This window comes from Ptychodera flava, chromosome 19 (assembly GCF_041260155.1).
Source record: "Ptychodera flava strain L36383 chromosome 19, AS_Pfla_20210202, whole genome shotgun sequence".
Lineage (NCBI taxonomy): Eukaryota > Metazoa > Hemichordata > Enteropneusta > Ptychoderidae > Ptychodera > Ptychodera flava.
Genome location: NC_091946.1, coordinates 32,346,728 through 32,374,448, shown reverse-complemented (window position 1 = coordinate 32,374,448; position 27,721 = coordinate 32,346,728). Strand labels below are relative to the sequence as shown.

Below are 27,721 nucleotides of genomic sequence, written 5' to 3'. Positions count from 1 at the left end.
TCTATACACTGGAAAAAAGAATATCTTCTAAATTGACTATAAAGGTCTAGAAGCTTTAACTTGAATTTTTTTTCCTCAGCTACTTTTTAATGTAAGCTACAGTTTCTTGTTCTACTCCCTAAAGTGATACACAGTGTTGAGTTTGTCAACTCAGCCAGTACCTGGGTGTAAACTGCACTGTTATCGTTGACAAGTGAATTCTTGTCAGACAGCAATTCCTCTCACGAAAAAACTCGGGAATGTGTAATTTCTATAGATCACGTGATAGGTATTAGGAGGGATGGATATTCAATAATTATCTTTCAATTTCAGAAAGCCTAATGGAATGGGATCAATCAACTGTGAGAAAATCTTATTCCTGAACAATCAAAACACCACGACGTAATTAATGATGTCAGTTGTCTTTCAATTACAGTGCTTTATCATGATTATGCAAATTACAGACAGCAATAGCACCAATGACACGGAAAACTCATCGTGAACTCAGAGAATTTCCAAACGATGTTAAATAGAAACGGTTTAACCATAACCTCTAATTATCCAATTTTCTTGCGATTTTTAAAACGGGCATCATGACCACAGCAACATACCTTAGTCGTGAAAAGTATTTTAATCGTGAATTGTTGAGTGAAGGCGCCAAGACTTGCGTTGTGATATCTTAGTGCTTGAGAGCTCGCCGGGATGACATAGTTCTCAAATATTTAGCGACATCATTTTATTATGTTTCCTACGCTATCCATTATTTAAAACACATTCTCAGTTTCCACGCTTAGAAACGCGGTTAAAGTTCATGTGCACAGCTCAATCATTTATTTTTAGAAGTTTCCCGTGGAATTACAAACTTCCATGACGTTTAGTACAGAAGGCACGGAAGTATCTTTTTATCCTCATCCAAGTATCATTGTAGTTGTCTGCTTTTGCTGCATTTGTTTCGTACTATAGTGTCTAGTAGTTCTTTTACATGTATACCAGTACTGCATTGTATTTTTGAGTATTTTTACTTTATCTGTGAAGCTGCCATTAGGTGACAAAAATCACACGTACATGAAACTGAGAACCTAGCTAACCTCGGATACGGAGTTCAACCGTGTCCTGCATGAGAGTTTACCCAGATCGAGCGTGATCACGTGATTAGCAGGTGGGAACTTCCTCGTTTCCCAGAAGTCGGGAACCGCGTATGTAAGCATCGGAAATGAAATATAGAAAATTGTTTAATTATTCTATCTTTTACGTCTCGTTAGGTACCTTTAGCAAGTATAACCTTCAACGTGCTGAACTTAAAATCTGCAGACATTCTGTCGAAAGAAGAATAACTTTATTTTTGTGATAAATTACTCAAAATTGTCACCCTAGCTTGTGTCGTCTTCTTCTCCCTCTTTTGAACATCATGCGAGATTTGAATCAGCACACCAAAACCCATAAACGGCAGCAAATAAGCTAATAAGATGGCTATAAAATTAATGTGACGATACCACTTAAGAAGTAAACTTTACATAAAATAAGAAAATTTCATCTAATTTAACTTCTTGTAGAGCATTATATTCATTTGCAGCACATAAGTTAAGGGTTTGGGTTAGATTACGCTTAGCGTATGCTTGTTACACAAACAAACAAAATTACAAAAACAAGAACAATTAACAAGTCGAATTCTATTTTTCTAAATATTAACCTTCGTCTTATTGGATGACCTGTTGATGACCTGTTGGACCATCGCCACCAATATAGTGTTGTTTATATGTAAGGAAGTGAGTGTAGAAACCGATAACATACAACGCTAACTTCCTGTTGTAGTTTAGAGAATCTGAGATTCGTCCAGATCTCTCAGGCGAGAGTACACTACGTCTCGTAGTAGGTGATAACGCAACAACGTCTATTTGCTAGCTTCTTAGGGTTAACCGTGACTCGAGCAATTATGGACGCCACAAGGCTGGTGCTGGTCATTTTCTTGTTAGTGGCCACCTCTGGTTCCACTATGGGCATACTCACTTTAGGCAAGGTAAGGTAACTTTGCGCATCAACGCAAAATGCTGTTTTCCTATTTGTCCGCGATTCCCTTCAAAGGCAAAGTTGTCATGATTCATTGACCTTCGTTTCTTGTACTATGAAGAAACATCTTTTAAGTGACACAGAATCTTCATCTGAACGATGTACATTTTTTCAATCGGATGTTATCAGATAAAGAATGACAAAAAGTTCCTTCGATCATCTTTTTTCCAGTTGGCTGGACATCGGAGATATGCCGAAGCTGATGAACATAAAGGAAATGTAAGTATTTTAAACTCGTTTTGCCACGCATCATGCAGCAAAAGCTGATTTTTTTTGATGACTAATTTTCATTATCGTTAGAGGAACAATATCACTAACTTTTGATAGATTTTTCAAAATTTAGTGCCGTAAAAGTACATCTTGTCCTTAAAGTATTTCAGTCTTGCAGACACAAAGCAGTGTTTGAAAATACTGCAATCTTCTCCTTGGAAAATCAATGCTCGTCCAATTGACATTCAGGTGCCCGGAAAGTCATATTGCAAATCATACAGATACAGGCTGAGTTGTCAAGTTGAATGGTAAAATTCAGTTCAGAACAAGAAACTGTATTTTACGGACAAAACACAAAAAGAAAACAACCTGAAAAGTATATCAAAAGTTACGGTATGGGGTTTAGCATATTTAACATGTTCTATCTGAAAGCACAGACTTTATAATTTGTGACACATGAAAAACGTGTGAAAATTGCGTTTGTCTTGTTCATACCCTGGTCATTATCGATGTCATCATCCGTCAGATATCGCGAGAGCGTTACCGTTGCTTGTGTACTTCGACCTACATGCATCAATCGTGTATCAGAGCCGACCCTTTACCTAGTGACCTTACCGATGATCGATGACCTTTTGACTCCATGACATATAAGTCGACCACTGCCTATGAACTGTATGAAATCACTTTTCGTGGGACGGAGTATTTTGGAAAATTGCGATATACTATTTTTTGGTTTCTTTTTCCGCCAGTGTTAAATTTTCCTATTGAAGAAGTGTATCTACCTTCAATATGCCACTCATTATATGTATCTCCAGTGTTCGGATTAACATTGAGAACATTCTAAAGTTGCATTAAAACGCACTGTTTGCTTTCGTGAAAACATTTAATTATTTTGTTCGCGGCCCTTATTTACCGTATTCATCCACCTTCCTAAACATAGCTGTTCTCTCTCTTTTAAATATCTGTATTATGCATGATGAGTTTTTTCTCACTTGCATTATAATGCGAACATTACCACTTTATGAGTTAAAATATGCGACACACTGCACATTTTGTCCTGACTCCTCTCACACATGCACTGTCGTTCGTATGCCGCAAATGCCCGACAAGCAAAATACATGCGAGGATGTATTCCAATTCCTATCTACTCTGCGTCGTGATTGGCCAATAGTATATGAATATACAATGTGGGTCGGTTTATAGGTATATTTACCCAGGTGTCCTTTTTCACTGTGAAGCGGAATGCGCAGAACCCAGCAACATATACAAGAAACAGATATTTTTTAAGATTACCCCACATTTCAAATTCTGCATAAAGTTATATCTTATATATATATATATATATATATATATATATATATATATATATATATATATATATATATATATATTTATTATTTTTTGATAAGTATCCTTTTCTTATTTTTGTAGTATTAGTTCTTGACTATGTTCACATTTGAGGGAATAAGGGACCGTCTCAGATTGTCGCAGAAGTTCAAAAAGCGAAATTTATTCGTTTAGGGGGGAGGGGGTTTGACCTCCATCAATTAGTGAACTTCACTTTCGCACTTTTATTTTGTGATCACAAGTTATCGTGTTTTATTTTAGATTAAAGAAAAAAATGCTCACTCGTGCCAACAACTTTGTAAGTGTTTCCATCTCGTTCATTCCTCAAACACAATTTACCGATAGTAACATTGTATCCTAAACCTTTCATTCATCAAATTATTCAAAGACAAAAAGTATCATTTTTTAAAATGTGCTATCTATAAGCGTCTGCTCTAACCACTAGATTTCTTACTTCACTTGTTATGCACCTGGTCATAGTCGTTTTAATATGATTGAACACGCCTGGGCCCCCATGTCGAAGTTTCTCGCCGGAGTGACTCTAGCTATATGTCTACCTGGTGAGGAAAAACCACCGTGTTAACAGACTGATATAACCGAAGCCTAAATTCGCTGTAAGGAATCAAAGCAAGTGTCTGCGACAACGCAATCAAACAGTCAATGTATACTGGAACGGCCAGAACTCGACCGGGTTTCCTATAACAAGTGAGGGATATCCTTATATGGGTAAATCGCCTGAACCGTATGACGATTTCTCTGATGTTAATGCATTTGCAAGTGCATGGCATTAGGGCATTGCAGACCAAGCCTCGGTTTGTTTAATGTTGTAATGTGGCAAGGGGAATACGTCTTAAGTAGCTATAGCAAAATACAACATTGTACTTTCAGGCAGACATGAACATTATTTGCACTTTTGAAGTTTCGTTTAGGGGGAGGGGGAGGGGGTTTTGATCTAAACGAAGAAATTTCGTTTCTTGAACTTTTGCGACAATCTGAGACGGTCCCTAACGTCAATAAAGTTAAAGTTAAAGTATATACCCATTCTCCTTATGAATGGTTTATAATTCAAAACATGCGTCAAATAGGGTATCGCCTCCTGCTGATGTGTAGCGTGCTCAGAAGGTCATAACTGATTGGTCGATTGTCACTATTCACAGCAACTTAGTGAGTCTATTTGTATTATTCAAAAATAACGGTAAGATTCAGCAACCAAATTGGATAACAGCCTCCGAGACGCTGCAAATCAGCCCATAGTCTGCGATGACGATGACGATCGAGGCAGGGCAAATGAACTACCTGTCAACCGACAAATCAAATGCATGACACTCGACCACGCGAGGAGACTAAATTAAACTTGGTTTGGGAGCTTGGGAGCTTTTTTCTCCTCTTGTTTCAATGCAAATGAGATGTTACTTTTAATCGAATCCAATCGCATCCCCTTTCTTGTTATCTGACTCCGTCACTGCTTTGGTGTTTTTGTTTACTTCTAAATGAAATGTCCGATGGTGTTCGAAACGTTATCTTGAGTCTTCACCCCTTTTCTTCTTCCTTTATCTGTTCCAAATACTTTGAATACGACACGCCTCATCTCAACATGGCCTTCACGTCTAGCTTCTCCCATGGCATTTTGATTTATGTGCATAAAAATGACGTCACAGAGATCTACTGAGGGAGAAAGTACGGTAGAATCTCCCATCAGTTTGAAATGATTAGAACCATGAAAGCTAAGTTATTAACATGGGACTTATTTCTTAATCATTATTATCATAACTTGCATAAAAGATGAAAATTAATCATGTTATTAATTAAAACTCACACAGGTGACAATCCAGAAATTCCATGTTACATCGCGGGTCACCTCCCGATTCGCCGTGACAGAAGTTACAAGCGAGGTTGACAACCAAGCAGATATCTCTAAGGAGGTCACCTTCGATATGCAAATACCTGAAAGCGCCTTCGTCACCGGCTTGAACGTGTAAGTTGTAAAAGTTTAAATATTTTTATGCGCTGGCAAAATATATGCACTGGTCACATAGTATTGGTTGAACTGAACGGTGAGGTTCTATCAAGGATGGAGCCGTAACATGATTGTTTTACATTTTTTACCGTTGATGTTGGCCGATTGCTATTTTCATTAAGGTAGAACGCGCCTTGGGGACAAATATTTGGTCTCTCAAAACTTTTACAATTCTTTTTTTATATACCACTTGTGGGGGTTCATTTTAAAACTCTTGGTGTAAGAAAAGTTTTCACTAGCCTGAGCTTAGGTTTTCGAAAATGAAACTTTATTTTTCTCCATTGAGTTAACACAGGGATGGCGGCCATTTTGAATTTTAAATATCGGTAAATCTTGGGTTAATTGCTTTTCTGGTACCAAAATTTGCAAAATATGCTTGATTTGAAAGAGAATGGTTGAAAAATTCCTTATGGTAAGTTTGAGCAAAAGTTTAAGGTAATGCGCGCCTCGAAACAGAGAGATTTAAACTTTTGTTATAACTTCTCTTCGGAACTTTAAGCTATTGGGTTTCAAAAGCAAGACTATAATGAAGGAATCAAAGTCTTATTTTTTGTATAAGAAAAAATTACCAACAAACTTTGCGGGATATTTGAAATTCAAAATAGTTTACGCGATGAGGATGGATTGCATCACAAAAACTGAAGACTATGCAAGCTATATTCACTCCCTAAGCTTAAAGGTATGCAGTCACCTGTAATCTAAATATGCCCATTTATAGTCAAAGGGGCGTTCCTTAGCATTCAAAATGCCCAAGTGAGGGCGCTGTTTTTAAAAAAAGCGGCTACCCGCTTAAAATCTGTGATTGGTTAGATTTTCTCTTTCCATGGTAACTGTGGCAAAAAGTGGAACAGGTGACAGTATACCTTTTAATAGTAGATCAACGCGATAGGATATTCAAAGTATTGCAAACATTTGAGAGTCCTAATATGCTATTTGTTCCCTAGGCGCCTGAAAATCGGAAGTTATAAATGAAGTGTTATATATATTGTTATAGCTCAAAATCCTGCAAGGCTTGCTAAAATACTCCGTTGAAACAAGGACACGGGGGAAGTAAACGTTTCAAGTTCCAAGCCAAGAAGATAACTTGTGCAATAATAATGTACTGCAGTGTTTCTTTGTATACATTCACATTAAGGTTTCAGAGAAAAATGTAGACATATTGAAAAGTATGCAATTAATGCAAAATCTGAAATTGAAAATATCTCAAATTCTGGAATGTGAAAACAATGCATGTTTTCATCCTTACCAACCTCTCCCAAATAGTGGCCCGTCCTTTCGAGAAAGCATAATCACTTTGCAAAACAAAACACACATACACACCGCAAAACGCCAAAACTTCTTCTTACTCATAACGACGGCGATCCCGTTCCTTTACTTAATTAATCCTCTTGTTCTTCACATTATCAGCAAGATTGGAAACAAAACGTATTCCGGGAAAGTTTTTGCGAAAGGCGACGCCGCAAAGGTATACAAAGCAGCTCGTAGGAATGGCAAAACTGCAGGTCATGTAAGGGTGAGGTATGTAATACAGAGTTGCATGGTCATATCAAGTCCATATCTATGTTTAGCTTTTACTTAACATTCATCAAATACATCTATGAGCTTACATTTTGCGCTGAAACCAAATGCCGCTGCGGAGACACGAAGTTCACTGTCAACTCTGGTGTATTAAATCGTAAATTGCTGTAATTTTTGACGAGTTTTCCATATCTGTGATGATAACAGTTTTTTTTGCTTTAACCAAAGTCATACAAAAATGCAATGTGTTCAGTTATTAACACAGCCTGTATGTGTGCCATATCGAATGTGACTGCTAACAGCCAACCTTTAGCTCGGACAAGAATTCATTTGTCAACAATCACCCGTCGACTCTCCCGTGGGCTCGGAGTTTGTAACACTAGGACAATTTATTTCGACGTGGTACTTGTCGAGAAAAAGAAGATAGAGAAGAAAAAGAAGAATGTTCTTGTAAATCTAATAAATAATGAAAATAGTTTTGCAATGAACCACCCCAGCGACGGGTGTACCACGAGATTTTGAACGTGGTCAAGCGAGCGAGGTGGCTTATTGCAACAGTATACAAGAATTCTGACATAAAACGTCAAAATATTCTCGGGCTGAGAACTTGTGCATGTTCCAACTGTGCTATATCTTGAATGTAGCACAAATATTTTCACCTCGCGACCACTGCTAGTCAGATGGGTATATTTGCACCATCAATACAATGGTACGAGATGATGTTAAGTGGTATATAATATCGTATCAAATATCAAGGCCATTTTGCTTCAACAATCGCATTATTGTTTCAGAGTACGTGCAAGAGAGTCATTCAGAGTGGCGATGAACGTTGAGGCTGGAACACGGGTCAAATTCGTGTTAACCTACCAGGAAATGCTATACCGACGTCATGGCATCTATGAACACCGCATCAGCGTTCGACCACGTCAGGTGAGAGAGAGAGAGAGAGAGAGAGAGAGAGAGAGAGAGAGAGAGAGAGAGAGAGAGAGAGAGAGAGAGAGAGAGAGAGAGAGAGAGAGAGAGAGAGAGAGAGAGACAGACAGACAGACAGACAGACAGACAGACAGACTTAGACAGACAGAGAGGATGAGAGACAGAAAGAAAATGCGGCAGGGGCAGGAGACGCATTGTGGGAACTGAATTAAATTGCTCGTTGTCACAGTTTAGCAACTTTTCTTTTCAAAATACACCGACATGAAGGCAAAATATTTCACTGAATGTGCAACCATAGAAAAGATGATCATACATTTATTCTTAATTAAATCTCTCTATTCTTTCAGATAATTGACGACTTGAAAGTCAGTGTGTTCATCACAGAACCGCAGGGATTGCGTTTTGTAAAAGTACCGCCTATTCAGGCCAATGCAATCGATAGATGGAGTGGCAATGACGCCACCAACAAACTCGCGACAATTGACCTACTTTCACCGGAGCATGTACGCGTTGCATTCACACCATCGAGAGAAGAGCAACGAGCAGTGTCTTGGACCGGCATAACTGGAGACTTTGTTGTTCAGTACGACGTCACGCATAATTTTAATGCAGGTGAACTTCAGGTGAGAACTGAGCTTAATAAATATTCAGAACAAATACCGTTTCACACTAAAAGACTCACAAACTCTATATTAAAATGTCGGCAACACATAATTCAGATATATCTTTTCAACGACAAATGATTTGGAAGCAGAACCCATATTTTTATCCGGCATATAACTATTACTATGAAACAAATTACACATGTATAGCCCTCTGAGGGTTAGGAATATTGAAAAGCTAGCTTGTGGCTACTGATAATGATGTGGTTGCCTGAAATGTAACGCTGAGTTAAAAAAAGACATGATTCTATGTATATTTTATACAATCGTCCGTTGATTTGGTTCACCTGCGTGAATTGTGTTTTAAGTGCATTTCTCTTTTTTGTCTATGAGCTGGCTCTCGAAATAAAGACGTTATTACATCCCGGGTTTTTTGCCAAACTACATGCCTTTGTTGAGCGCAAATTAATACCGCCTCGTGTGTGTGTGTGTGTGTGTGTGTGTGAACGCACCAGGCTGGCGTCAGAGCAGTACAACTGAAGGCGAAGATCCCTATATTCTTGCTGTCGCCCTAAACCAATGTTTTCACATAATCGTTGAAGTCGAAAATTCAAGAAAAAAATTACTCACTGCATCGAAGTGAACGAAGTCTTAGTTGTCCGTCGATTTACTTGACAAAATCAGTAACCTTCATTTCTGTATTTATGTTAGTACATACATTGTTTATATCTATGTTAGTATGTACATACACTGCTACCAAATATGAAGGCGAATTACTGGTTTACAGAAGGTTCAGCGTCATCAATGTTTATAATTCTGGATTGTTTAGGATATATGGAACGATCTAAAATGTTTTCTATTTAGCATCTTCAGTAATAATATTATCGCTAATTTTCTATTTCGTTCTTGTTTTGTTTTCCAATAATATCTTGTTTTGTATTCAACAATGCAAGTTAAAAGCTCATGCATACATTATCAGTTGCTTGATCGTATAATAGACGTACTACAGATAGCCTCAACGTGCTGAAGATATCTTGGTTATATAGAATATATGGGCATTTCTCTTCAATTCGTTTTGAAGTCATTTATGGTTTCTCGTCCAAACAATAGGTCCTCGGCAGCTATTTCGTCCATCACTTTTCCCCTTTCAGCGACGGCAAGCGACCCGCCAAAAAGAACGTGCTCTTCATAATTGACGTTAGTGGCTCCATGACTGGAGAAAAGATAATTCAAACCAAGATGGCGTTCCGGGAAATCTTAGGCGACATGCGCAGTGACGATAAATTTAACATAATTGCTTTCAACGATGAACTGGCGATGTGGCATAACAGTAGCCTGATGTCCGTATCCGACGACAATCGTCTTTCTGCTGTCGCTTTCGTCGATGGTCTCGTTGCACAAGGCTGTAAGTAAATTGAACTAAACATTTTCCTCAAGCCTGGCTATAAAAACACTGTATCCTTTACAAACTTTCTTTATTATAATAGGTTTGCCTTCTAGAAGACTACGAGTAGAAAAGTCACTTTTAAACTTAGCAGACTTTAAAGGTACACGGTCACTGTAAATTTGCATATTCCATATATGGTAAAGGGGCGGAGCTTAGAGTATTACCCGTAAAACCTGTAGCTGTCGATCCTCCATATTTGAGACGTCGAAGGATATGCAGACAACGCTGCTGAGTATGCTATGACTGGTCATGTGGAGGCGCCCTTTTTAAAAAGCGGCCACCCGCGTAAAATATGTGATAAGCTATTAAAAATCAGGTGACTGAATACCTTTAATAAAAAAACAACAGCTATAGTCTGGTCACGTTTATAACTTCCTTTATACAAGGGGCTTTATCTTGCCAGGACGTGTTCACTCCGAGACACCTATGCCGCTATTTCTTTTTTTTGGTACACCGAGGGCAATGTAATGGAAAGTTTTGATTTATGATTTTATCTATATGCAATGGCATGCACATTGTATTTCATACTTTAAAAATGTCATATGCACTAAACTTATAATAGGTCTTAATGGACATACGTCGTCTGTGTCCACGTATTTTAGTGGATTATCTATGACAAAGTGTGTTCAATTTATACGCCGAAAGGAACTTAGACAAATATAAAAATACAACTCTTAGTGCATAGCCGACGTTAAAAATCTTGTGCTTACGTCATTTCTGTTTCTTCTTTCTTCAGCCACTGACCTAAACGCAGCCCTTGTCAAGGGACTCAAGATGTTGAACACATTCAGAGACAACATAGCAGGCCAGGTAGAACATGAAGCCTGGATGGTAATCATGCTGACAGATGGAAATCCAACGGAAGGCATCACCAACTACGAGAAAATCCAGGAGAACGTCGCAGCACTCGCGAAAGGTCGGTTCTCCATTTTCTGCCTTGGTTTCGGAAGCGACGTTATCTTTGAAGAATTAGAAAAACTGTCCTTCCAGAACAAGGGGGTAGCCAGGAAGATATTCGTGGCGGCCGACGCACGTCTGCAGTTGGCAAGCTTCTATGACGAAGTCGCTAACCCTGCTATGTTCAACATAAACATAAGTTATCCTGGGAACTCCGTTGTTCAAGATTCACTCACCCAGACAGAGTTTCCCGTTTTCTTTGACGGCTCAGAAATCACTGTAGTAGGAAAATTGACAGATGATGGGCAGAAACAACTGAAAACTGAGGTGACCGCTCTTTCTCCGGATAATACCGTGAACCTTCAGGGAGAAATCAGCCTGGAACAGGTAAACAAACTATTTACTTTGCACTTATTATAACCTGATTGGGTTCTAATTGTTATTTGTACACCTTTCCGAAACAGATGAGTTTTCGGACGTTAAGTTTGTGGAGCACACACAACCGAATACACACGAATCCGGTTGGTGGATTTTGCGATGACAACAAAGTTGACATTCGAACCGACGTACAGTCAAGTGATATGTCAGAGTTGGGATGCTCAATTGTCCCCCCCCCCCCCGGAGACAAGTTGACGAACGAGACTTATAATAACGCGATACTTTATAACACTGTTATATCGCGTGTATATACAACTCTTTCCTAGTATAGCTGATGTTGCCCCAATTGTCTTTCGGTATATTTGTCCATGTTCCGCGTTGAGCGAGTATGAAGCATGACGAGAACTTAAGGTGAAGTACTACGAATTACGTCAAAATTAAGTTGTGGTGTCATTTTCTTGAAACTTTGCACAAATATTCTTTGAAGTTTTGCAAGTGCAAAAATGAAATAAAAAATGGGGGTCACCACGCTTGTTTCCATGGAAACGGACGTTAAAATGGCGTCGTTAGAAATAAATAAAAATGATATAATTCACTTAAACTAAAGAAAGCAATTATAAAACGCTTAGCAAATGAGTTAATTTTAATAAATACCAAGACTTAAGATCCATATTTATTGAATGTATAGTTTTCATGATGTTTGTGAAGAAATTTTAACATAAGTATCGATTACAAAATGACGATATCGAAATTATATCACTATATAATTTTGGAACTTTCTTCCTGTCGCTTTGAATGGTGTCATTTTGACCAAACTTGGCGAATAAAATCCTGACATAATACCATTTAGTTTACACTTTTAATAAAAGGGTGTCACCACGCTACTTTTTACAATATCTCCAGGTGAATGGGTAATTTGCGCCATATAAATGGGAGAGAAATGTTAATTTTTCGCTCATATTGAATAAAAACCAGCTTCCTAGGGGGTCAAAATATGACAAGGTTATAGGTCACATGCATTTCTAAGACACTGGGTCAAAAAATTAGGTTAAAGCGCAATTTCAACAATGACAGGTGATGTTAAATACATGCGCTACAAAATAACCCATTTGCGGCAGGCTGGAGTTAAATCTGCGCAGAAACGTTCTAAAGCGTGTGCGCGTCCGAATTCGTCGCCCTTCACCTTAAGTGATTGTGAAGGCTATAGAGCCTAGGGCATTTTCTAGTGACTCGGCACGGACAGAGCAGATGCGTTGAGATTGCACAATAGGTGCTATGGGCTGCCACACCTTGACGATTTAGCCAGCGTATGCCAACGTATGAAAAATTTGGCGGCTACCAAACCCTGGGCGTACGTCGAATACGTCATGGTTAATTTTTGTATCAGTTAACATATGGCTCATACGTCCCGCACACGCGGGCCATAATTGTAGGTAGGTTATGCGCTCGTTGACATACGTTCAGACACGTTACTTGTAATTTACTCATAAGTCGAAATGCGTCTAGATAATTGTCTAGCGTACCCAAAACGTATTTTAAAACCTATGAGTACGTTATGAATACGCTATGCATATGCCCAAAATTGAAAAATACATCGTAGTTCAGCGAAAGCCAGCGTTTTGGAGAATTTTGACACGTCGGCATACGCTGGCTAAATCGTCAATGTGTGACCAGGGCCCTAAAGGTGACTGGTTTAACATTGCAGACAACTGAGTGGAGCATGAAATTTCCAGTTTTCGCGAGGTCTCCCTGTGAGCAGGACATAGCACATCGTGTCTAGGTGCATGCTGAAGCATGGAGTATTGACTAATCTAAGCTGTTCCTCTTAATTGTAGGAGTCCGATGGCTACGGTAAATTAGATAAAGACTCGGTCGATCACGTGACGGAGCGTCTGTGGGTTTACCTCACGGTAAATCAACTCCTGAACGAGATGAGACGTACTGACGATCGAGATTCGAGAGAGAAGCTAAAACAGCGTGCAGTTGGCCTATCCATCACGTACGGTTTAGTTACAAGGGTCACCTCAATGGTTGTCGTTGACGATGAAGATTATCAGGTGCTCGACTGGGTTGCTAAGGGCAGAGATGATGTTGATAATACAGATAGAAGACTCAATAGGCCCCCTATACGTAAGAATACAGTTTAGCATATCAGTGTATATAAAATGTCATCGAGGGGAGGTACCATAAAAGTTACAAAAGTGACTCAAGTACAGCAATGATCATACCCTGAGATTCGACAGATCCCAGTTCTGAGTTTGTCAGGATTGTATTATAACAGTATATAGAAATTCAGGCAGGAAACGTTAAAAAATGATTGTTCTCTTTCTTAGAGCTCGCAGGCATTCAAAATATGCTATATCGCGAATAGAGCGCTTGTACCATATACCCATGCCCATATTGCTTCATCCAAGTGACGTTCACCGTAAAATATCTTCCGTGATATTTCACGGTAAACGTCGAGATATGCACGATATCAACGTCATCGGTTTTGGCGTTTTCCCGAACTACATTAGCAGTTTGTTGGTAAATAACGTAAACAAAGAAAATGGCTGCCGCTCTCCGCCTGCGAAGCGATGTTGCCGACTTAAAAAAATGAAGGGCTTCGAGGAACACGGGTATTTCTGGTTGCCAAATGCGGAAATAATATGTTGAGTCTTGTAATGTTTTCCCATGGTTTCCTGTTAAAGTTCTCGTATTTTGGTCAGGCTCTAGCAAACATTCTACGGCGCCGGCACTATGCATGTGCACGGTCTATCCCCGAACAGGTAGTGAGCGCGTGGCGTGACAACGATGTCGCCCGCGCGACGACTGTCGACATTGCAACTCTTCGGGTAAACAAACAAAATGGCGGTCCCCTCCGCGCAAGCTCCATACCGTACGACGATCGAGCGCGATCGAAATCAGGGTAGACTTAAAGCTGAGGAGAGTTTTGATCGCTTACAATTGCGTAATAGCATATTGCACCTTAATAGGTTCCTCCTGTATGACGATTTTTGTATCCCGGTGTCTTTTTTCTCGGGGTTCATTGAGATATGGAGGACTTGCAGCCATGTCGCGCGTGATGTTTTCTTCGTCGTATACTTTATGAATGAAGCCTGTTCACAGAAATATTCCGATATTTATGCGCAAGGCGTAATAAAGTAAAGCCTCAAAATTTAAGGTTTTTCGTACTATTAGTAAAATTATGGGCATGGGTATATGATAAATCGGTTATTACCCGATATCGCCTGCTCCCTCGACTTCGTCTCGTGTCTGACGCAGCACAAATGACACTCATGCTGGTACGACACAGGAACAGACGATATTGGGTAATAACCTCTAATTATTTTCACATCCTGAAAAATAAATGGCTGTATTTTCGCCATCATCACTCTGATGTGATCATATAATAAATAGTTTAATCGTACCAAGACGGGCCTCTGAACTAGCATACAAAGCTTATGCCGAAAACAGGCGTTTATAAACAAAACAAGGGGAATACGGGGTTAGAAATTATTCGAACTTATAAAATTGTGCTTCAATGGGAACATTTGGCATACGCTTTGCCATGCATGAGAAGTCACTTTTCGTCGTCAGCTTGATTTCCACTGTCGTAGCCAAGATTTCGTATCATCCTCGTTTACAGTGCTTGTTCCCGGAGTTTTTTGAATTGTTGTTCGACGACAGAGCGGTCGCTTGATTTTGATATTAGCTGTTCCCGTTTCGGATGTCCAGACTAACCGCGTTAAAACACACATTATCATGTTGGTCTAATGAAACAAAGCAATGACCTACCTCGCGTCTACATATTGATATAAGTCTACGTTTATCACGCTCTGCTGGTTCTGTCGAGCAATTCATTTTAATTCTTACTTTCCTTGCATTTACAGAGTTTGCGGCACTGAGATCAATGTCTATGGTGAAGTCTACCTATTACGCAACAATGCGTCCAATTGTACTTAATCCTAACCGTAGGTTGCCTATTTTCTTTACTACATCAGTTATGTTGTGTTTGTCTATCACTGTTCTATTCTTATTTGTGCTGATGCTGTTTCGACGAGCAAGCCTCTTTCTGTGCAAACTGATATTTAGACACATAATCCATATCTAAATAAAAGTATTCACGGTTTGAGTACCGCCGTTTCATTTAAGATGATCGATGGTTCTGGGGACTTCACTGTAAAATGTTGTCATTTCATCATTTTTTCCCTTCCTCTGCAGCTCCCGTGTTACTGAGAACAGCACCAGTACTTGCGAAAATAAGACTTCCAGGTAATTTTGAGTTTGAGCTGAAGGTTTTCGTCCATTTTGTTTTTTTGTGTTAGTTTTTAGTGCAATGCTGAACGATTCAAAACGCTAAGTAACGGCTGCTGCCTTGCTTTGGGAATTAGAGGGCTACTGCCGACGGTTCCGTAGTCCCCCGTTAAACCCCCTCTCGGACTTAATTTTAAAATCTAGCAACATATTTATAAAACGATTGCAATTTCAAAGAAAAAAAAGACACAGACACCTCATCCTAAGGGCCTTTTCAAGCCGGAGTTTAAGGTTAATGTGTTTTAGCACGTACCTTTCTTAAAAAGAGAACCATTGAATAAAACATATAATTTTCAGGCACAATTTTGTTTGATGGCTCGCCATGATAAATGAAAGTCTTTGAAATGTAGAACGGCTTGAAAGATATAGGCAACCACTGAAGGGATGGCTATGCGGCTTTCTACGTCATCTTTAACTTACCACCGAATCCAATGGGGCGTGACGTTCGAGATATGATGCATGTAATAAATGACAATTCTCTAACCCAGGGCATGCTAATGCGCGATTGTTCATATAAAATGCAAATGAGTTTGAAAGTGATTTAACGACGTGAATGTTGTATCAAATATCTAAAATTTACGGAGATTATTCTTATGCGACCCCTCTTCACCCAGTAGCATGAACAAGGACCATTGTTTTAGGCAACCCTTGATTTCAAATGGCAAATGTTTTTTCGACCTAATTTGAACAGATTCGAATTCATTTGGCAAATCCAAAAAAAAACTACGTCACAGAGACTTTTTGAACATTTATGCTTGCCTATGTTGTTTGAAGCAGTAACTATGCCTATGCCACATCTCAAGACAATGGAATCAATATTCTGGTTTGAAGGTAATTAAGTTACTTATTAATATAGGATTAGGGTCTAAAAGTGAGATCAAAGCTATCTGAACGGTACAAATTTTCGTGTGCATGTTCGGTACGTTGGTTATATTAGTAGCCCCGAGCACGTTTAAATCATCGGTATCGCCTGATGTTTATTTTCTTCAATCTGCGTTTCAGAACAAGCGTTACAGGAACGGATAGTTACAGTGCAGCAAATGGTTCCTCCGACTACACATGTGCCTCCGACACAACAAAGTAAGTCGGTGTACAGTTCAAGAAATCGCTAAAGCAAGTAAAGACTTAAGTGTTCCATTGAGGACACATTGATAACTTACAGATTCTGTTTCGCTACAAACTGTCCTCAATAGACGATGTTCAGCTGATTGCGAGATCTCGCGAGACTTTAATACATGCCCGTAGAAACAGGTTTCCAGCTTAGTATTATAGTAATAGTCAAACTTTGTATGGAACTAGAAAAAGTGCAGAACTGAGCAAAGATTGCAACTTCATATATTTTATGCAGTGTTTAACTTAATTAGCGACTTGTCCTGTTTTACGCAGTTTGTCCTGTGTTGCGAGAACACGTCCACTGCGAACCACATATTCTCGCGATATCTCGGAATGGCTCGCGCGGTTCGGAACATGGTCTATTGCAATGAGCAAGCGTAATTGCAACACTTCATATAAATTATACACATAACTGGTAAATAACGTTATTATTTGTCAGGCAATGGTATCAAGCTTTTAGAGTGACCAAACTTTACCATTGCCATGGCACCTGTGAACTTAGGTAATGACACCTATGTAAAGGCCGTTGGAGGAAGGAAGTTTGTGCAATCTAGTCTTGTATATTACACTTTTGATTACAGGCACTTTTTAACTTATTTTAAGAGTTTTGCGCGCAGTTTATGGTTTCTATTACAATAAGTGCGAACGGCTGTATAAGACTGCATTAGAAAATGTGTTCTAAAGTGCTAGCTCTGCAATCTGCAAGTTAACGAATTCTCCACATGTTTGATTAAAATACTTTTTTTGAAACCTTAAATGAGTTCACAATCGGTGTCACCTTCAGCAAAGCTTCAATAAAACAAATTCTGACTATATTCGATTAACCTTTTAATAAGTGCGATTACATCATAGATTGATTGCTATTAATTATTCATGAGATGTATGTATGTATGTATGTATGTATGTATGTATATGTATGTATGTGTATGTATGGGTGTATGTGTGTGTATGACGTCGAGAACAGGGCGGAGGAAGAACAGGACAGAGGAAGAAATTGTATAGAGTTCATGAATGCAAGTGACATGAATGAAACCATACAGTATATCGACTTATCTTGAGTTTGAGAACAGCGGCTGTATCCACTAATTTGAATGAATGAATGAATGAATGCTTTATTTCACCAGATGCTTCACAGTATGTACAATAATGAAAATTATCAGAAAACCGTGTGTTACTGAAATTGTACAAAGTCAAAGAAAAGAAAAGAACATTGCTATATTGTAAAATCTGGTGGGGGCCATGAAAATAGTCTGAAAGGACTAGTCGAGTTCATGGCCAGTGAGTATACTAATAACTATTCGGTACAAGCTTAAGTGTGATGGAGGATAGAAATTTATGCATGTAATTCAGTAAAACCTCAAACGTTTCCGCCCTTACTTTATTTGAATGTCCCCTTAGCTTCTTTCAGACAAACACAACTCAAATCACGCAGGTCCGATCCCGAGCTTACCAAAGCGACTGTAATTCCGCCATCTGACTTCTGACCCTTATTTAGGGCCGTTGTTTTTGGCCGGCCCATAGGTTTTGCCGAGTTTAAAACGCTGTGTTTGGCCATATCAATATTTATTGGACTACTTCAAAGCACATGGATTTGCCACTTCTTTTAGGCACACTCACAAAGACATCTTTTCCAGCAGCAGAATCGTCGATATCTTATCTCTGAAAATCTGCAACTTGAATATTCGAAAAGAAAAGCACAGGAGACGGTCGGCAGTCTACCACGGTCACAACGAAAGCTATTCAGTAACTATTTACATAACGTGGATAAGCTAAAATCGTAACAATACAAATTGGTCTAATTATACCCGATAAAATATTAAAGCAAATATTTCCGTGTCCATACTAAATTGCGTAGATTTTGGCAGATTTTTTCAGTTATCACTAATTATTTCGTCATGACAACACGCATACTCTAAAGGACGGACACAATAACATTTGAAAAGACTGATGGCATATTATGAGTTCATATTTTTCATATTTTTGTCAAAAAGAGTGTAATATAGTGATTATTGAATTCTGTTTGTTTGTAGGTTTACAAATTGCCGTTCAACCCAGAGAAATGTACTCATTTGTTATCGGTAAGTACTGGTATATACAACTTAATTTCATGATTTTGAAAACAAGCAAAACGAGACAAGTGCTATGAATGTGTTATGTCTATGTATTGGTATGTATGTATGTATGTATGTATGTATGTATGTATGTATGTATGTATGTATGTATGTATGTATGTATGTATGTATGTATGTATGTATGTATGTATGTATGTATGTATGTATGTATGTATGTATGTATGTATGTATGTATGTATGTATGTATGTACGTATCTATCTATCTATCTATCTATCTATCTATCTATCTATCTATCTATCTATCTATCTATCTATCTATCTATCTATCTATCTATCTATCTATCTATCTATCTATCTATCTATCTATCTACCTATCTATCTACCTACCTACCTACCTACCTACCTACCTACCTACCTACCTATCTATCTATCTATCTATCTATCTATCTATCTATCTATCTATCTATCTATCTATCTATCTATCTATCTATCTATCTATCTATCTATCTATCTATCTATCTATCTATCTATCTATCTATCTATCTATCTATCTATGTTTATTAATTTATTTTGTATGTACTGTGTCCTTCAGCAAAGCCCAACATTTTTGATGCTTGTTCTTATATTAGGAGGTTACAATGGAATGTGCGAAGTTGGTGTGGCATTCAATCCAATGGAACCATTCATTTGCTTCAGAGTCCCACGCAAGTTCATCAACAGGACCTATACTCTATTTGAAGTACAATCACAGGGTAAGTCATGAAATCTTTGTAACGAGAGGGGAATTCTATCTGGGTCTTTCAAATCTTTTCACTAAAATTTTGGTAATAGTTGAACAAATCGAAATCGTTGAATTATTCCAAGAAAATAGCACACTGTCAATTGCCTGCATATGACTTCATATTTCGGTGTGTTTAGCGGTATATAGTACTAAAAAATGAAAAGTTTGTCGAGATAAAATCACTTTTTTCAAAAAGAAGGTGCATATAGACTAGCAATCAAAGAATTCATTAAATACTGCCTACAGTAGGCCTGTTGAAGTCAACCTGATCGATTAATACCTACGAATTATGGTAAGAATGAAAAATCATATTGGTGTCTCTATTCTATTATAATTTTAATGAATATTCACAATAATCAAATGTGCCTATACATATGCATATAACTCCTGCGCTGTGAGTGGGGAAGACATCAGGATAGCTGCTGCAGGTGTACTCGACGGACTCAAACCCATCCCTAATTACATCCCGATGGTAAATATCCAGGGGGTAACTGTCTTCACACCCTACAATGGACCAGGATTGGTTAATGGCACTCTAGGACAGCTACCCCCTGGATATATGACCCACGGACACTTAGGGAGCCTTCAGTAATTACAAGGGGGGTGGGCCGGGGGAATTGGGGGGAGGGGCACTTTTTAGAAAACAGTACAAGGGGGAGGGTCACCTTTTATAACCTATTTTGGGGGGAGGGTCACTTTTGACAGAAGCTGATATTATGGCCAAAACTTTGATTGTCCATGTGATATTTCCTGAATAGGAAATCACCAACAAAATACGCACACACTTATAGACCGCCATGCATAGTGAATTGACATTTTGGTGAAATTCCAAAATCAAATTTCTTACACAACCATAGACTTGTAACCACTCTAGTCTAATCAAGAACAATAATCTAAATAATCAAGCCTACATAAATGCACAGATTTATCTAATTTTGTACTGAAAAAAAATTATTCATAGTTTCATCATAGACCCTAATGCATAGTGTATTGACATTTTGGTGAAATTCCAAAATCATATTTCTTGCACAACCATGGACTTGTAACCACTCTAGTCTAATCAAGAACAATAATCTGAATAATCAAGCATACATAAATGCACAGATTTATCTAATTTTGTACTGAAAAAAAATTATTCATAGTTTCATCATAGACCCCAATGCATAGTGTATTGACATTTTGGTGAAATTCCAAAATCAAATTTCTTGCACAACCATGGTCTTGTAACCGCTCTAGTGTAATCAAGAACAATAATGTGAATAATCAAGCATACATAAATGCACAGATTTATCTAATTTTGTACTGAAAAAAATTATTCATAGTTTCATCATAGACCCCAATGCATAGTGTATTGACATTTTGGTGAAATTCCAAAATCATATTTCTTGCACAACCATGGACTTGTAACCACTCTAGTCTAATCAAGAACAATAATCTAAATAATCAAGCATACATAAATGAACAGATTTATCTAATTTTATACTGAAAAAAAATTATTCATAGTTTCACCATAGACCGCAATGCATAGTGAATCGACTTTTCAGTGAAATTCCAAAATCAAAATTCTTACACAACCATAGCCTTGTAACCATTCTAGTCTAATCAAGAAAATTGATATCAATAATCAAGAGTACACAAATGCAAAGATTTACCTATTTTTGTATTGGAAAAACTATTCATAATTTCATCATAGACACCATGGATAGTGAACCAACTTTTTAGATGAAATTCAGAAATCAATTTCTTGTACACAAATGCACATTTTACTTCCCTATTCAAGCAAAGTACATTTAAATACATTATCAAACATATATAAAATACAGATATAGCATGTTTTGCTGGGGTAAATTGTCAATAATTTGCCTGATTATAGACGCCATGTATTATGATTTGATATTTTTGGATGAAGCACTAAATCAGCTACATCTTGCCTTCTTATAGTTGCACAAAATATGGTGACCCTCCCTAAAATGTATGAAATACCATATCTCTTCAAAAATTCTTGCGTGATAAATTGCGACTGTCCCTCCAAAAAACACCAGCCCTCCCCTCTGTAATTTGTCCCTAACATAACAATTGAACCAATTGTTATGTAAATTAGCTGATACTGTTTTAGTTATTCCTGAGGAGAATACCGCAGTGGTTGGGGGGAGGGTCAAGTTTTAGAATGTCGGACAAGGGGGAGGGTCACATTTTAGACAGGAGGATGGGGGGAGGGTCACATTTTACGGTACAGGTGTCGCGAAATTCCCCGGCCCACCCCCCTGTAATTACTGAAAGCTCCCTTACCCAAACCCCATCCCTGGTTATATCCCGATGGTACGTGTAGGGGAAAGGGGTAACGGTTCTCACATCCTAAAATTGAATAGGGTGAATTGGTTGATGGCCTTCTAGGACAGATAATCCCTGGACATTTGGCCAATGGACACCTACCCTTACCAAATCACTAAACACAGTCCCAAATATGTTCAAATGAGACATGTCCTAGGGATAACCGCCTTTTTCCGGTAAGGGGGATTGAGATAGCTTATTGGGTTCTTTTCAAAGACAATACATTACCCTCCCCCCGTCCATTACGACATTTACCCACTAGACTCTCACCCTAACCAAAACACTAGCGCCAAGTAATCGGTTAGAAATGTCTCCGTTTTTATTGTCTGGAGTAACCGATTTGATACCGAACAGAGGACATAATGAAGAATGTTTGACTTATAGTATCAAATTCTAAATTTTGGTAAGTTTGCATTATCGGGCATGAAATTTCTTGCTCTTTGAGTTTAATACAACTGTATACGTGATTGATACATATCCCTGCACCTGTATTGACACATTCAAACCCCTTGATCGGCATTCCCTTCAAAAACGTTCGACGTCAAAATATTTTGCAATTTTCTTGAACACTTTTTAAATTCTGCTCCTTAGACGGAATAGCCTTTTAAGACATTACAAAAATTTCAAATGTGGCAGAATTCAATTTGGCATACACATCTAACTTTTCACTTCTTAAAAAATATCCAGTCAATTTGGAAAAAAACTTATTTTATTACAAAGAAAACGAAAAATACGACATCCTAGTGGAGAAAATTCGGTGTTAAGGGTTCACATTAATGATAGCACGTTGTTCCCGTGAAAATTCCAATTGTCATGTGCATTATTACTAAGTTTTTATATTCACCATCATTTTTATCTTCTTCACATTTGCAAAATGCATTTCCAGCACGTGTGTTAGTCATACTCACATACTTATCTCTCAGCCAGCCCGATTACATGGAAAGTTGTGTAAATATTACAAACAGTCGTGGCTTACCGTTAATGTCATGAGCACGACAAAACTTTTCACGAACACTCGTGTGACCACCAGGCAGAAATTGTTCCGTTGAGGCGTAGTATAGCAAAGATAGGTTTATACCGAAAACAAAGGTTACATAAAAAACACCAAAAAACAACAACTTTGTAGGTAATATGAATTGTGCAATTTCTGAATGTTTATTCAGGTACAGAAATAAAAACGACAGGAAGTTTTCAACCATTTGGAAGTCGAACAGTAAGGAACTCTGCTACAGCGTGCTGGAACCTCAAACTCCTGAACAACGACAAGGAGCACTTTATGCTCTTAAAAACCCAAGGATACTTGAGTGGCGTGGGCTTTAGAATGTGCCATTATTTCCACGCGCTATTTGGGGACGACAAGACACGATATGTTAGTGCCCTCATCGGTAGGTAATTCATCTATTAGGATAAACACACGCATACACGCACAAGTAACGCAATTTATTTACTTATATAACCCTTGTACCCAACTGCACATCAAGACAGTGAAAGTGGGTTCGTAGAATTAGATGATACAATATCTCACCGAAAAGGTTAAATGGAAAGGTATATGGGCGAACTATCTCAAGCTTCCAAGACATTCAAATTTGTTCAGAATATATGTAAGTGGCGAGTTACCTTTCACCTATTATTTCACTACCAAATTTTGACACAAGCAAGTTGTTTTCTATGGGACATCAACTTCTGTGAAGGTTGAACTGATTTTTTCAGGTTTAAGGTTTAAATTTTCCCTTTCAGACACACAGCAGACAATGATGTTAGCTACGGTACGATCGCTTTGTGAAGATATTGTCAAATTTATGTATTTGGATAATAATGTAGCAGGTGATTGCGTTTTGTTGTAGCAAAAATGATGAAATGGTCAGCATTTTTGAGCTTACTGCTGGCTGCAATTGCTACATGTATGGATAACATCTTCCTTAGTCACGTGATTGTTAGGGCTCAATTTCCATCAGTCCCGGGGTCTGTAATGCATCTGTATCAATAGCTAGGTCATGCTGCATTCACTGATACTGGTGGGTGGGGGTGGGGTCGGAGGAATTCAAGGGGTATTTGGAAGTTCCTTGGGCAGTAGAGGGTAATTTGAAGGGTTTGTAGTGGATCTGGGGATGGGATCTGAAATTATTTGGTTGCCTACTTTTTATATTTTCAGGTTCCACAGTTTTTTAGCATAGTAAAAATGAATGATAGAAAAACACTTATGTTATCCAATGGCTCTAATATTAATAATAATTAAACAAAATCTGGAATCATAGCATTTCATCACTTTTATTCTGAATGAATGAATAGTATGAATGCCATTGAATATAAACGTGAAAAACAACAAGCAGACCTTAAAGCTTGAAATAGGTGACGGAAGCTGCAACTGATGATCAACTGCAGTCTCTTGTTATCTGCCTACAACATGCTGAAACACACAATTTTCACCTGTCACCAAAGCCTGCGTATGTGTATATACTACTCTTGTTGACGAGTGAGTCATAGTCCAGACTGAAATCATCTGTCAACGGTACGAGTGCGCAGTACACATACACGGGCTGTGTTGATAAGCTGAATACTGAATGAGTCAACATGATAGGGTGTAAAACAAGAGAATAAAGTTGATACAAAGATCAAAATACTGAAGAAAGATATCAAAAGTTTAGTTTAATATTGTTTGCTGACTGTGTGTTTAGCCGTATAATAGTCAGGGTGGGTGAAAATTCATGATCGCATGGATTGTGGACTTTGAAATGTGTTGAAATCGAATTAAGATTTCAATCACGATTCCTATAGCCCCATCCCCTCCCAAGTATTTGTGATGCAGCCTATATGCGCTGAGCGAGCTATGTTTCAAGATCAGGGTACAGAAAACGCAGAAAACATTGTTGTCCGTGAGGAAAAGTGTTAATTAAGGTAGTATGCACCTCGAAAGTGAAAGACTTAAACTTTTGCTCTAACTTTCCTCAAGGAATCTTTCAAACATTCTCTTTCAAAATCAAGAATAAAAACAGGGGATCATCATGCAAATTTTGGTACTAGAGAAACAAATCACCCAAGATTTACCGATATTAGAAATTCAAAATGGCCGCCATCCCTCTGTTAACTCTATGGTGAAAAATAAAATTTTCGAATTTCGAAAAACTAAGCCGGTGAAAAGTTTTCTTTCACCAAGAGCTTTAAAATGAACCCCCACATGTGGTATATCAGAAGAGAATTGTAAAAGTTTGAGAGTCCGAATGTCTGTCCCCGAGTTGCGTTCTGCCTTTACAAACTTACAGGCTAGAGAGAGGGTGGTAAGGAACTTTTGTAAGAGGGAGAGTGCTACTTCAGTTACGAACTTCCACGTTGCTAGAGGGCAGTGCACCAGCTAGAGGGGAAAGTATTTTTCAAACTGATTTTTTTTCCTAAATTTTTAGAATAACATGTTCACAAGTAAGCAACAACCATGGTTACAAGATCTCGAAAGCAGTCGTTAAATGCGTCTTTTGGTGCCTGAATATATGAAATATTTGAAAACTGAAAGGTGTAGGCGTCCAATCAGAGGAAAGTTTACTGATACAATGATACAACCTCCCTTTGCATCGTTCGTTTTAAATGAAACGCTATTTTTTTACCAACAGGTAAACTGGCAGCGTATGCCGCAAACATCGATCTGAAAACGACAGACGGCGAGATAACACAAGTTCAAGGCAGAAAATTGCTCCTTTTATCCAGCGACAAAGGGCATTATCCCGAATCTCTGTTCGAACCATAGTCACGTGACTTGCCAGCCACAGAGCTGCAGTGGAAATTAAAAGAAAGTCAATATTCAAAACGATTTACTGCAACAGAAAATCCGTAGAAAACTGTCAGAAATGTGTCCCATCGACTTCTATATAACATTGTATTGGGGCATACGCATCGGTGATGGTATACTCGTAATCACCCAAAGAAAACTCTTCATTGTAAGACCTTTGCATGTATAAATATCTTGACGAAGTTGTCGATCTTAGCAAAAATGCACGAAAAATTCTCAGGTTATTCAATTCGGTAAAGTTTGTGTACACAAGATTTGTCTGATTATAATGTTGACTTATTTGTCAGTGCCATAGCTGCACTGTGACGGAATTCTTCTAAATTCACAACTGGACTCGACTCAGTAATAGCTGTTCATTTATGATACTCTAAATAAATATTACTCAGATGGAGGACGGCATGCTTTCTTTTGGTGTGGTAGCGCCATCTTTGCAAGCCAATGGTAGTGTTCTACATGGATAGTTAGAGCGCCGCCACTGGTTGGAGTCGGCGAAAGTCTGTGACGTTCATGAACTCACTGATTTCGGTAACAAAGCAGAAGGAGCGAGCGTTCAACTTGGAAAGAAGAAATGTATTCTAGAATGCATGTTCGTGTTTGGTTAAACATGAAATATAAAGGCAAATTTTCGTGGAAAAAACCTTAAGACATATAGACGGCACCTGTAGGTAAAAGGATTTCCCACACGTAGATACCTTTAAACGTTCGTAACTTGACGGAAGCTCTGTTTTGTTGTCGACGATAATACATCCACGGCACTGAAGATTTCAGGCTACAGCTGACAGCTTATGTCTTCTCTAGTCCTAAGGCTACGCTGTGGGTCCGATTCCGAAAATTAATTTATGGAATTTTTTAGGTGATGAAGGAAATTTATCATTGTTCGTCGAATGACTTCATAATTTGAGCCTTCTATATTAATTCTGTTGAACTTACAATTTGAAGTAGCTTTCAGGTTTATGGCCAGGTACGACGTCCACATTTAGCCATACTACCGGTGCTTGGACTTTATTAAGCTAATTGAATCGCTAAAGCTATAGCAACTTGAAGTTTTGTTGGACATGCCTTCCATGTCTAAATTTATCGCATCACCTTTCATTGAGAGAATACAGTATACGGTGTCATTTGCAACAGACCGGTCATTACGCACCCGAGACAATAAGTTCCAGAAGAACATGTACAGATGTAAACTGGATATTTGATCTGTGCTGGTCCACGTCACTGGGGTGGTGATCCGGGCCAGTTCATGTGATCAAATATAAAATTGAGAAGACTGAATGACTATCCTTAGAATGGTGCCCGAGGGGTTTAAACTGCCACCAATCTTGGCCTCTACCATATTAAATTCCGCCGTAAGGGAGCCGTCATTATTTACTTCCAGGGGGTGGGTCTAAAGAATTGCCTCGGGCATTCAGCAATTTTTAGCAGTCCCGTGCCTCAGTCTTTTTGACACCCCCTTGCTGGTTCGCAATAATACCAAATACATGCGTACACACACAAACATACAGACATACACACTCACACACATTGTTATCAATTATATTTCTTAAAAAGGGCACAGTATTGTTTGTAGCTAGTCGTACTTACATTTTAATCACGGCACTGCCGTTCAATTAAACTGGAGTCACGTGTTGTACGCCCGGGGACTTTGCGCTTGCTTTCCTACATGGCTAGTGCACATCAACAGTGTACGAACAATTTTATGTACAGAGAAGGTACCCTCGGCTCAGGTACGTCCTCAACGAGCGGGCCAGAATATCTTAAACTTTGTTTTATCACTTTTTTCAATGTAGTTTTTCTTAGCCAAATACGTTAATAGAAATAATATGTATGTATGTATGTATGTATGTATGTATGTATGTATGTATGTATGTATGTATGTATGTATGTATGTATGTATGTATGTATGTATGTATGTATGTATGTATGTATGTGCAAGCTTGTGTGATTTACATTCATAT

General features: G+C 38.4%; 1 protein-coding gene across 1 annotated transcript; it reads left to right on the top strand.

Annotated features, from left to right (window-relative positions):
- Positions 1-1,751: 1,751 nt before the first annotated feature.
- Positions 1,752-26,157, top strand: LOC139119303 (inter-alpha-trypsin inhibitor heavy chain H4-like). The gene is made up of 16 exons (XM_070683051.1): positions 1,752-1,996; positions 2,218-2,265; positions 5,424-5,578; positions 7,028-7,138; positions 7,930-8,068; positions 8,419-8,694; positions 9,784-10,078; positions 10,857-11,404; positions 13,231-13,525; positions 15,268-15,348; positions 15,599-15,649; positions 16,694-16,771; positions 18,835-18,882; positions 19,506-19,628; positions 23,152-23,373; positions 25,591-26,157. Exons 1-16 carry the CDS (start codon positions 1,913-1,915, stop codon positions 25,722-25,724), a joined length of 2,688 nt encoding a protein of 895 aa, XP_070539152.1. The 5' UTR covers positions 1,752-1,912; the 3' UTR covers positions 25,725-26,157.
- Positions 26,158-27,721: the final 1,564 nt, after the last annotated feature.